Below are 12,332 nucleotides of genomic sequence, written 5' to 3'. Positions count from 1 at the left end.
CCCTCAGGGAGCTGAATCTCCCAATGAGAATGTAGTAGACAAATAGCAACACAGGGTTTAAATAATAGATGAAGCCAGCATCTGAAAATGCTCTATGGCAATAGGTAACAATGTGTGAGACAAACAAGTTCAGAGGAGGATGAGAGTACCACAGAATAAAATGGTTGGGGAAAGCTGAGCATCTGCTTCCTTAAACACTACTACTAAAATTCAGCAAAGAGAGAGAGAAGAAGCAACCACCCAATCATTTCTATGGACAGAGTCCTCTGCGCTTGACCAGTCTCCACTGGAGGAATAAGTCAGTGGAGGCAGAGCATGTGTCCCTTAAGATGCTCTCTAACAACTTGGAAAAGCAACATAGGAGCAAACCCAAATTAATAGAAGTGCCATGGTTTCAACTGAATTGGGAAATACAGAAAGGAAGAAGAATAAAGATACCCAGAATAATACACTTTCAATCAAGGAGAGCTCAGTATAGTTCCTGTGCTTACCATATAAATGGACTAGTGCATATGGATGAGTAAGGAGTATGCATTTGATTTTCTGGAATTATTAATGAAATTTAGTTGAAGATTCTTTTAAGTAGTGATATGTTACGAAGATGACTGACATTTGTTCCATTGTCCATGCATCTACCCCATATAAGTGACTGCATTTAAACTACAAGATTCATAATGGGGTCTTCCCCTCCTCTGTTACTCATCTTGTACAACCTATACTTTCAAAATAAAGGAAATGGGCCAACTTGCCACTTTACTCAATGTTAAACAGGCTGTCTTATTTTTCTAACTTACATCTAAGAGTTACATATTTTTTCTCATAGAAAATAATTGCTCCTCTAGTCTCTTTAATAAATGGTGGGGGAAAACCGGCTACCCATATATAGAAGAATGAATATATACCCATATATAGAAGAATGAAACTAGACCCCCACCTTTCACCCTATACAAAAATCAACTCAAAATTGATCAAAGAACTAAATGTAAGGCTCTAAACTATAAAACTACTAGAAAAAAAAATAGAAGAAATGTCTCAGGATTTTGGTCTGGGAAAAGGTTTTATAAATAAGACCCAAAAGTATGGGTAACAAAAGCAAAAATAAACAAATGGGATTATATCAAACTAAAAATCTTCTGCACAGCAAAGGAAACAATCAACAGAGTGAAAAGACAGCCTACAGAATGGAAGAAAATATTTGGAAAGTACTCATCTGACAGGATATTAATTCTAGAATATATAAGGAACTCAACAGAAAAAATCCAAAAAGAAAAAATCCAAACAATTGGATTGAAAAAAGGCAAATGATCTGAACAGACATTTCTCAAAAGAAGACAGACAAATGGCCAACGAATATATGAAAAAATGCTCATCATCAATCATCAGGGAAATACAAATCAAAGCCACAGTGAGGTATCATTTCACTTTAGTTAGGACGGCTATTATAAAAAAGATAAACAATAAAAGAATGTTGGCAAGGATGCAGAGAAAAGAGAGCTCTCACAACACTATTAGTGGGGATGCAAATTTGTACAGCCACTATGGAGAACAGTATGCAGATTACTCAAAAAACTTAAAATAGAACTACCATATGATGATCCAGCAATCCCAGTACTGGGTATTTGTCCAAAAGAAAGGAAATCAGTATATCAGAGAGACACTTGCACCCTCATGTTTATTATAGCACTATTCACAATAGCCAAGATTTGGAATCAACCAACGTGTACAACAGATAACTGGATTAAAAAATATTATTCAGCCATACAAAAGAATGAAATCCTGCCATCTGCAGCAAGATGGATGGAACTGGAGGACATTATGTTAAGTGAAATAAGCCAGGAACATAAAGTTAAACACTGCATATTCTTACTCATATGTGGAAGCTAAAAAAAAAAAAAAAGCCAATCTCATAGAAGTAAAAAGTAGAACAGAGGATTTAGAAACTGGGAAGGGTTGGGAGAAGGGAGGGATAGGGAGAGATTTGTTAAAGGATACAAAATTATAGCTAGATACAAAGAATAAACTTCTATACCACTGCAGGATCACTATAGCTAATAATACATAGTTTCAAATAGTTAGAAGGAAGATATTGAATGTTCCCAACACAAAGAAATGATAAATGTTTCAGATGGATGTGCTGATTACCCTGATCTGATCACTATACATTATATGTATCAAAACATCATCATGTACTCCATGAATGTGCACAATTATTTGTCAACTAAATTGAATTAAAGCAATATAAAAAAGTAAATAATTGTTCCTCATTTTAGTTTTCCTATCTATCCAAGGTTTTTTATATTTCTGGTATTGTTCACTGCTAGTTAGAAGGGAAAACATTAGATAGCTTAGGTATTCGATTTCTTTCACTAAACGGAGGATTGAAAGGCCACTTATGAATATTATAGTTCCATATCTGGTGTTCTAACATGATTATTAGTGGACTGATACTATTTGGTGTTTGAGATATTAAGAAACAAGATCTTTATATTCCAGGTCTATTCCCATGTCCCTTCTTTATGTACATGAAATTCAGTAAGAATTAAAATCAAATAGAAAAACACTCTAGCCTGTTTACCTTGACTTCTTCTAATCTATAATCAGGAGGAATTGTTTCTTCTTTTTCGCCAAGTTTTTCACGGTCTTCTTCTGTGGCTTTATCCTGCATAAAAATGACATCATTTTCATCGTTAATCTATCTGTTTCCCCATCAAATGGATGCCTGGGTGACTAAATTTGAGGTAAACAAATCTATCATCAGGTTAGGACATATGTATTGCCATATGTTTACAGTTCCTACAGCGACTGCATCCTAGTTTGGCAGATACAGACACCACCACAAGCCTGCTGGGCTGAAAGGCAGCTGTAAAGAGTGGCAGGCAGCTGTCACTTCTCTCCCGGGTCCTAAGCAAACCCCACCACGCAGGCAGACAAAGGTGAGACTCAGAGACTTCTGAAATGCACATGCTATCCCACCACTGTGGCGGTTACACACTGGTGCTTACTCAGGTTTAGCTCATTACTCAGGTTTAGCTCATTAAAGGCTATGCACGATAATAGAGAAAGCCTGCTGGTCGGTCATGTTTTGTGGGAAATATTTTAAAAACCCAAATGACTAACTTATTTGTTGGGGGCAGGGAGAGGATGATCAATGATAGCTATTTTCTAGAAGTACGTGAGTTGCCATTACCTTGACTTTGTCTATCATAGGTTTTCCATCTTCTGGATCTGCTTCCCTTTCTCCTAGGCTACCAGCCAAGGCTTCTACAGCGTCATCCGGCACCGTGCCCTGCTGAAAGTACATCAGGGCACATACTAAGGAGGTGGTTAATCGCTCCTTCTAGAACAGACTCTATCAAACAATTCACAAAGGCAAATCCTCATCTCAGATAAGAAGCACGCGGCATCTTTTATTAATAATAATCTGAGTGATCAATCAAATTAGAATCTATGTTTAAAAAACTTAAAATGTTAACAATCAGAGCCAGTTTCTCATATTAAACATTACGTATGCACCACTTATCTGTTGACACTGAGAAACTTACAAGATCTAACCCGGAGTTTTGGGTTAGAAATAAGAAAGGCAACGGAAAGAGAACCACAGAGACGCTGCAAGCCAGGAAAGAAGACAGACATGATATTTATGAGATCACTCCCCAGGCGGCGCAGGAAAGATTTCCAGAGACATTCTTCCCCATTTTTTGAGAGGCAGCCGGGCCTGTCTTAGAGGCAGTGGTTTGGGTAGAGCCCCTGTCGAGGGGATAGAAACGTGTTTTCTCCATGGGGCTTTTACTGGTCAAAGTGGATTCAAGGCTGCTTCAGGTAACTCTGCCTGTGATTGACTAACCCGAGTGACACAATGAGAACTGTCACCTGTGATCCAGTGGTTCAAAATGAAACATGCTCCCTCATGATGTAACGAACTCTGGCCACGCTGGTGTTTAAAATGAAACTGGATGAACACACAGCATAAATGGTGCAAAGGGAAAATGAAGGAGAAGTCACGTTTGGGCTAAAAGGACTAGAGCTGGCTTTTCCAAACTATAGGACATGATGTGCACATTAGTGGCTCATAAAAATAAATTTAACTGTAATGGAACTTTTTTTTAATGAAAAGAATAGAAAATGGAATGCATCATACATAACGGGTATAAGTACCATTCTTTAAGCTGTTGTTTTCATTGTATGGGTACTGGTTGTAGTACTAATGAAATTTCCTACTTTTGGCCTTGGTCAAACAAAAGTGTGAAAGCTCTTGGATTAAACAAGTCTCAGAGTTTCATTGTATTATAAAAATATCTGACATCATATTGAGTATCTGTTGGAGTTTTAGAGTAAAAGTATCTTTCTGTTTTATATATCTTAGCCCTCATTTCAAGAAAAACAGTGTTTCTGCTAAGCTGCACTGCAAAACGAAGAGAGAGCCTAAGAGGAAAGTGATTTACTGCCACCTAGTGGCTGGACACCACATGAATTTTATTCCCAGGAGCAACAAAAAAATCCCTGATGTATCTAACCTGTTGGGAATTATACTGAAACTAATATTAAGAGTTTTAACATTTCTATCAAGAATTACGCTGGTACCCAAGGCTTATCCAGGCAATATGGGTTGCTACCTGATTTTAGACACCTATTCACACTTTAATTCTGTTTTCCTATACTCTGCTGTCAGTCTTTGGAGAACTACTGCTTCCCAATCCTGTGTTCTTTGCCAATCTCTGGTTTAAGAAATTAATGAAACAGAGTTAAAGACAAGCTAGGAGAAGAAGCAGTTTTAAGAACTGCTTTTAAGGCCGGGCGCTGTGGCTCACGCCTGTAATCCTAGCTCTTGGGAGGCCGAGGCGGGCGGATTGCTCAAGGTCAGGAGTTCAAAACCAGCCTGAGCAAGAGCGAGACCCCGTCTCTACTATAAATAGAAAGAAATTAATTGGCCAACTGATATATATATAAAAAATTAGCCGGGCATGGTGGCGCATGCCTGTAGTCCCAGCTACTCGGGAGGCTGAGGCAGAAGGATCACTCGAGCCCAGGAGTTTGAGGTTGCTGTGAGCTAGGCTGACGCCACGGCACTCACTCTAGCCTGGACAACAAAGTGAGACTCTGTCTCAAAAAAAAAAAAAAAAAAAGAACTGCTTTTAAGATTTAAGGAATCTGCAAACAAGACTAAGGACTAAAACTTCATTTCTGTAGTACTTCAAGTTGTCAAATGCAGAACTAGAACTCGGGTCTCTGGGTTTCCTCAATAAATGTTCTTTCTATCCACACAAGAACCACCCAGAGCTCACGTGCATTTCCTCTTCCTGGTTTGTTTTCCTTTACTCACTAATCTCCATACCTTTCTTGAGTCTTCTTACCTTTATCACATTCCACAGCTATTCTTTCTGGCTCTGAAGGATGTCACCATCCCAGAAATCCCAACTGCCTCAGTGATGGCAACCTTAGCAACTGTGGCCAGAGTTGGTGGTGTAGATGCCCAAGACAGGTGGTCAGGGAAGGAAAAACAAGAGTTTTTTTTTTTTTTTTTGGGGGGGGGGTGTCCACTAAAAATATAATGCTCAACTCTCCATAGTCAGGGTAAAACTGGAAAGGAACTGACTGAGCTCCTGAAGGCCTGGCAGTGACATTTGGCAGATGTGGAAGGTTTGGGCCACAAGAGGTCTATTCTGAAATACTGAAAATATTTTTTATCCCAATGGCTGTCTCTGTTCCTGCTTTCTTAACTGGACCCTTCTCTACTGTGGCCTGGCGCTCACAAAGTAAAAGTTTCTGGAGAGCGTCCTGAAGCATCATAAAAAGGTGGTGGGGGTGGGGTCCTCGGGTCCTAAGACAAGAGGGAGACCTGGACTCAGGATTTGCAGTTGGCAGCAAGGACTTCCCTGGCAGGAGACTGTTATTTCACGGCACCCAAGGCACCTGGGCTGTGCCTCTTCTCAAACAACTGAATGCATATCCCAAATTCACAGAGAGCGCTGCATTCCTGTGTTGGTCTGTCCTTGGCTCATTGGTCTTCCTGGAAAAATGGTGCTATTTCTACTTCTCAGTGTGATCCTGCCCTCCACCTGCAAGCCTTTGGTAATTCACACTGGAGTGTGGCTCCATTGCCCATGTTCCCCGAGTCATTTTTCCATATGGGAATGAGCATATTGTACTCGTAAGCTTGAGATCTGGCCACGTCCACACTAGGCTCGAAAGGGAGCTGAGAGCAGGGGTCATATCTTTCATCTCAGATGAGGCTCTGAAAGGTTAAGTGGGTTGTTCAAGGTCAACTTGAAGCCTCATTTCCCTCATCCACAATAGGAAGATGATCAGAACAGACCTTCATAGTGTCCTTGTGAAAATTTAATGAGAAGATATTGCGAAGCATCTAGAACAATTGCATAGCAGATGCTGAAAGTTAGCTATTCACAGTGTAGATTTACTATGTCTATAGTAATGAAATATATTTCTATTGGAGGTTATTCTCCGAGTCAGATTCTATCATTAGCTAATGGAAATAAAACCCATGGAAATCAAAAGGAAACAAAGATTCGCCTAGTTAAATATCATATTTCATGCAAAGAAAGTGAGAGGGAGGCAAGAAATGAAGAAGGAAAGGGAAAGAAATTGAGCCAGTCTCCCCTCTTTTAGTTGGGAGAGTGGGAAGGAATCATGATTTTGATGCAAAGTATTCCACCAGGAAAGTCAGTAAAAGGTAACATCATCCTGCTGCCTGTGGATCTCTGGATAGGCTTAAAAGATGCAGGAAAGTGAAAAAGCAGGATTCTCCATGACAGCTGGGGAACTGGAAGGAATCTCAGAAGATGAAAGAAAAACACAGGCTGCTGCAATTTAATTAAAAATTTAAATTTAGTCCGAATTTCTAGCACACCCCTGAGACCCGAAGAACAATAGATACTATAGCTATATCACACTTATTTTTATTTTGGAAGAATTAAAAAAAAAAAAAAAGATGGTAAAATACAGCAGCAAGTGATGAGAAGAACAGAACTTTCTCAAGACATTGTTTAATGCCCAGGGAGTCACTCACCGGGGCGGCAGCTGGCTCGGCCGGCGCTGCCTGTACGCTGCACATGGATTTCCGAGGCACGGCCTCTGCCACAGGAGCTGGGGCAGCGGCCTTAGATTTCTGAGGAAAGAAGCAGGTACTTTGAATAACTCTAGAAATATACATTCAATAATACTGAACAATGATGGACCAACAGGACACTGCTATATTATATGCTGTGAGCATGATTTCCTGGAATGCCAATGTTGAGTTGGTTGGAATGTTGAGTAGTAAATAAGTCAAGGCATATTAAAACTCTTTAGCTACCATTACTTCAACTTGGTTTTCTCTATCACCTTAGATAGGTTACTTAAGCTCTCCGAGACTCAGTTTCCTCATCTGTAAAATGAAAACAATGATAGTTGTGAGCATGTATTCTGTGAGCCATGATTTTCTAGAATGCCAAAGGACTGTTGCGCAGTAAATAAGTCAAGGCATATTAAATCTCTTCAGCTCCCATTATTTCAACTTGGTTTTCTCTCTCACCTTAGGTAGGTTACTTAAGCTCTCTGAGACTCAGTTTCCTCATCTGGAAAACGAGAACAATGATAGTACCTACATCTCAAGGGTTGATATGGGACTTAAATGAGATAATGCATAGAAAGTACTATGCGTAGCACCTGGGAACTGTATACTTAATACATTGCTCAATACAATAACAAATGTATTGCTCAATACATTTGAGCAATCGTTGCTATTATTTATAAATGAATTTGTCATATATGACAATAAAATGTACCTATTATATAACACAACATGGTATCATATAAAATGATACAAAATGTAAGATCACATGATAAATTATAAATATCTCTGTTTAAATGCAAGGTAGTAACATTATACCAGAGGTTCTAAAAGTGTGGTCCCTGGACTGATAGCTGCAGCACCACCAGGGTACTTAAAAATGCATATTCTTGGGCCCCCAGCCCAATGTACTAGCCAGAAATTCTGGGGGTGGAGTCTAGCAATCCGTGTTTTAACAAAGCCTCCAGGTGATCCTGGTACATGCTAAAGTTTGAGAACCACTGTACTATCTTATCACAAGAGTAAAATTTCAAACAAATTTCTGGATTTAATTATTTTAAATCCAGACATTTTTGGAGTCCTGTCCTAATATGCAAGGTGCTCAAGCAATGATCATTTTTAATAGGGTATTATCTCTTCTATCAGGGAACTTACTATCTATTAAAAACTAAGTATAAATGTTAGAGTTGAAGAAAGACCAATATAGCTAAAAACTTGTTTGTAACAAATGCTTTAACAGAAGCAAGGATGAAAAGGAAAGCATGGATTCAAAGGGCTTTCCTGAAGAAATAATTTCAGGACACAATTTTGCAAGAATATCAGGGCTAGCTTAGGGAAAGAAAGCACATCCAAAAGTCAAGACCAAAAGTGCATGTAAAAACAAGATGGCATATTGGGCTTTTTAAAAATCAACTGCTACATGCTAAAATAGTTCTGGTATCACATTTTTTTTTAAGATTACACAAAAACGTTAAAACATCCCTTAAAACTGGAGGTTTATTTTTTGGAAACATACTTTTGTTTTTTCAGTTGGCTTAGATTGTTTCTCTTTACATTTAGACCGGTCAAAATCTTCTGAAAGTTCATCAATGAGTTCTGATTCACTCAGGAGCTGTAATATAAGAAACACTGTATATTATGAAGTGACTATTTTCACTCTCTAAAAAAAAGTTTTCATAGAGCAAAGTTTTTTTTCTGCTCAACACATGAGGCCATGCTTTAGAATCTAAAACCAGAGGCTAATTTATAGAGACATACTTTTCATCTATCAACATAAGATTAAAATGTCATGCAACAACAAATAAGGAATTCCAAACACCTCAATATCACAAAAGTGTTAATGTTTTATTTAGTCAAAAGTTTTCCTAATACTTCAATTTCAGAAGAATTTTGTCCCAATACAATTGCCTGTTCTCTCCCATGAAGATATGTATCATTTTTTAATGTGATTGTTGATTTCCTATTTCCCAATGACTTCCCTTCTGAGTAAGTCAGAGAAAACATAGATCACATACTCCTTTCTTATGACTACCTGGGTTTGTGGCAGGAACGTTCTGCTGTCCCTAGTTCTTTCAGGGTAGGTGGGATTATTTGTTTAGGGTATGTGGCAATTATGACTCATAACAGTAACCTGTGCTAGATGGGCATGCGATTCAGAAGCAGGGCCCTAGCACTGGACAGGCTGAGTTCTAAGTCCTGGCCTTGCTTTTTTTAGCTGTGTGACGTTGGCCTATTTACATAAGCCCTCTGTGCCTCAGTTTCCTCACTGTAAAATGGGAACATTAACAGTGCCTTCACTCAGGGCAGGCTCAAAAACATAATATTTAAAAAAAAAAAGATAATATTCAAAAAGCATTTGGTCAGACACATAATCAGTGACTAATAAATGTTGCTGATTAGTAATATGACATGGCTGCTACCAACTTAAGTAAAGGCAATATAGAATCATTAATTAGAGTATTTCATCAGGATCAAACTCTAAGAGCTAGCTTAATTAAATTGAAGGACCCTCTTGACATCAGCTTCTAGAGTTCAATGAATGTTACCTAGAGACTCACAGTATAGTAATTCATGAGGAAAATCATCATTACAATATCTGAAAAGGATTCATAGGTTTCAGCCAAGTGTTACCATCGGAAGTTCCCCTGTCCTCAATACTAGGTTGGCATGAGAGTCTGCACAGTGAAATCTGGTTTGTCAAAATTACCCCGATTTATACTCTATATTTCTATCATTTCTTAAGTATCAGAAAAAAACTTATTTTCCTACCTTGGATTTTTCTTCAGGCTCTGGCAATAGTGGTTTCCCATCTTTATCCTGTAAGTAAAATTGAAAATTCAATGGAAATGAAAGAGAAAGTTTTTCTTTTCATGTTTCAAGTTTGTTTTTTGGAATTCTAGGATAGGAGAGATCAGCTTATTTTTTCTTATATTTGAGCGAATTTCTTTCAGATTTACTTTTTATAAAGCATCAGAATAAGGAGTTGAGCTGTAAAAATCAAGATGTTACCAAATATGATGCATTTTTACTTTTCTTTAAAAGTTACTGAAAAAAATATATTTTCCATCCATTGCATAGGGCAATAGGAAAACAAAATTTCTCTGGCAAGAAAGGTACAGCTATGTAAATGAAAGATTTTTTAAAAGTCTCAAGTCTCCAACCCAGGGTAAAGAAATAGTTACCATTTCTATAACACTGTTTGGTTCTTCAGATATAAAGTTTCACAATTTAGAATACTTATAAAAATGAGAAACTTTTCATATATAAGCATATATAAGAATTACAACTATTTCCCATCGTGTGCTTATATGTATGATTTCAAAAATAAATTGCAAATGTAATAACAGGAGTTATGCTGCCATCCTAATCACAAATCAAAACTAACAACAAAACCACCCAGACGATACTGGTAAACTGTCAGACATTTATATCTACCACTTAGAAGATCTATGGTGCTTTTATCCATATAACAGTTAGAAAAATAAATATTCCCAAATTGTTTCTTCTGCTTTAAGTTAAAGCATTATTAACAGCTGAAACACTTGAATTTTTTTTTTTTTTTTTTTTTGAGACAGAGTCTCGCTTTGTTGCACAGGCTAGAGTGCCGTGGCGTCAGCCTAGCTCACAGCAACCTCAAACTCCTGGGCTCAAGCAATCCTGCTGCCTCAGCCTCCCAAGTAGCTGGGACTACAGGCATGCGCCACCATGCCTGGCTAATTTTTTTCTATATATATTAGTTGGCCAATTAATTTCTTTCTATTTATAGTAGAGACACGGTCTCGCTCTTGCTCCTGACCTGGAGCAATCCACCCGCCTCGGCCTCCCAGAGTGCTAGGATTACAGGCGTGAGCCACCTCGCCCGGCCAATTTTTGGAAAGTTTAATGATCACACGGTCACTCCTGAGGTAGCCGGGCAGATATAAACCATCTCTCAAGGGGTCAAAACTGCAGAAAGCAGAGAAGAAAGTGTTCCGGGGTTTTCAGAGTTAATATCTGAACTAGGACAGATGTGTCCTTAGAGTCAAAGGTATGGAAATGAAACACAACCTGAAGGCAAGATGCTGTGGTTGTTCAATGTGGCTAAAAAATTTACCGTGGCTGGTTCTAATCTGTACTCTGGTGGGACTGTCTCATCATCCTCACCACACTTCTCTAGTTTTTCTTCATTAGCTTTTGCCTGATGGAGGTAGGAAAAGAAAAAAAGGCAGTCAGATAATGCATGTAAAATGAAACAATATCACTTTGTCTATGTACTTCCGGAGTGTTGTAGACAAGACCAAATCCGGTAAAGGTGTCTAGAAGAGCTCTGTAAACCCCAAAGGACAAGACCATGGTGGCCAGCTATGAAAAAGCCATCATGGGGTAACTGGAAAACCAGTCCAGCCAGGGATCCTGGGGGGCTGTCCTGCTCTGCCCCCAGGTTCTGTGACCTTGGGAAGCCACTTAGCCTGTCTTTGGTCCAGTTTCTTCAGCTGTAAAATGTAGCTACTAATAATCCTCATCTGGCTCACTGCCCTGTGAGGGTCACCAGAGAAAAGTAGAGCTCCTTTGAAGACAGTCAGCACAGTGCAGCATTAGTGGCAATTATGTTAATAGCCTTCATCTGTTTGACTCAATAAGCTAGCCCCTCTAAGGAAGGGAGAAGGAACACAACCAGTTCTCACATGAAGCCCAGTTCAGAAATGGGAGAAGGATCCCATCATACATCTTGGCTGATGATTGATTTTACCTCTTTTAAATAATACCTCTTCAATAACACCAGAACTGCACTGGCTTACTGAATCTTGGACAACCAACTGTGTTACAAATAAGACTGTAGTTCTGTATAGCTGACTCTAGGATACTACATTTACAATTTAAACTACTGGTGAGTAGGGGGAAGTTCCATAATATAAAATAATTTGTACCTATATCAAGGCGTGGATTTAATTTACAAACCAAGGGGGGGGGTCACCTAGCAAATCCTAACTCAACCCACACTGCTCCCATCTGTACCTCAGCCTAAGACTGCAGTTCTCCATTGATTGATTAGTGGATTGATTAATTTAAAACATACTTATTATAGCACATCTTATATTTTCCTGGTTAGAGCTGGAACCCATACTATTAAGTGAAGTTTCCCAAGAATGGAAAAACAAGCACCACATATACTCACCAGCAAATTGGTATTAACTGAGCAGCACCTAAGTGGTCACATAGGTACTGCAGTAATAGGGTATTGGGCAGGGGGGAGGGGGGAGGGAGGCGGGTATATACATACATAATG

The 12,332-nt window shown here is 38.8% G+C and overlaps 1 protein-coding gene across 11 annotated transcripts in view; it reads right to left on the bottom strand.

Annotated features, from left to right (window-relative positions):
- The window catches only part of CAST (calpastatin), a 105,393-nt gene that overhangs the window by 16,877 nt on the left and 76,184 nt on the right, over positions 1-12,332 (bottom strand). For 7 of the 11 annotated variants that reach the window (XM_012773826.3, XM_012773785.3, XM_012773797.3 and 4 more), the window contains 6 exons: positions 11,160-11,243; positions 9,836-9,883; positions 8,583-8,678; positions 7,025-7,123; positions 3,188-3,289; positions 2,576-2,659 (listed from right to left, as the gene is read on the bottom strand). In XM_012773826.3, the coding sequence (XP_012629280.1) occupies positions 2,576-2,659; positions 3,188-3,289; positions 7,025-7,123; positions 8,583-8,678; positions 9,836-9,883; positions 11,160-11,243 (513 nt within the window). The remainder of the gene's footprint in view (positions 1-2,575; positions 2,660-3,187; positions 3,290-7,024; positions 7,124-8,582; positions 8,679-9,835; positions 9,884-11,159; positions 11,244-12,332) is intronic. The other 4 variants (XM_012773805.3, XM_012773789.3, XM_012773839.3 and 1 more) reach the window with 1 other exon arrangement.

Source organism: Microcebus murinus, chromosome 11 (assembly GCF_040939455.1).
Source record: "Microcebus murinus isolate Inina chromosome 11, M.murinus_Inina_mat1.0, whole genome shotgun sequence".
NCBI lineage: Eukaryota > Metazoa > Chordata > Mammalia > Primates > Cheirogaleidae > Microcebus > Microcebus murinus.
This window is presented reverse-complemented; position numbering and strand designations above follow the sequence as displayed.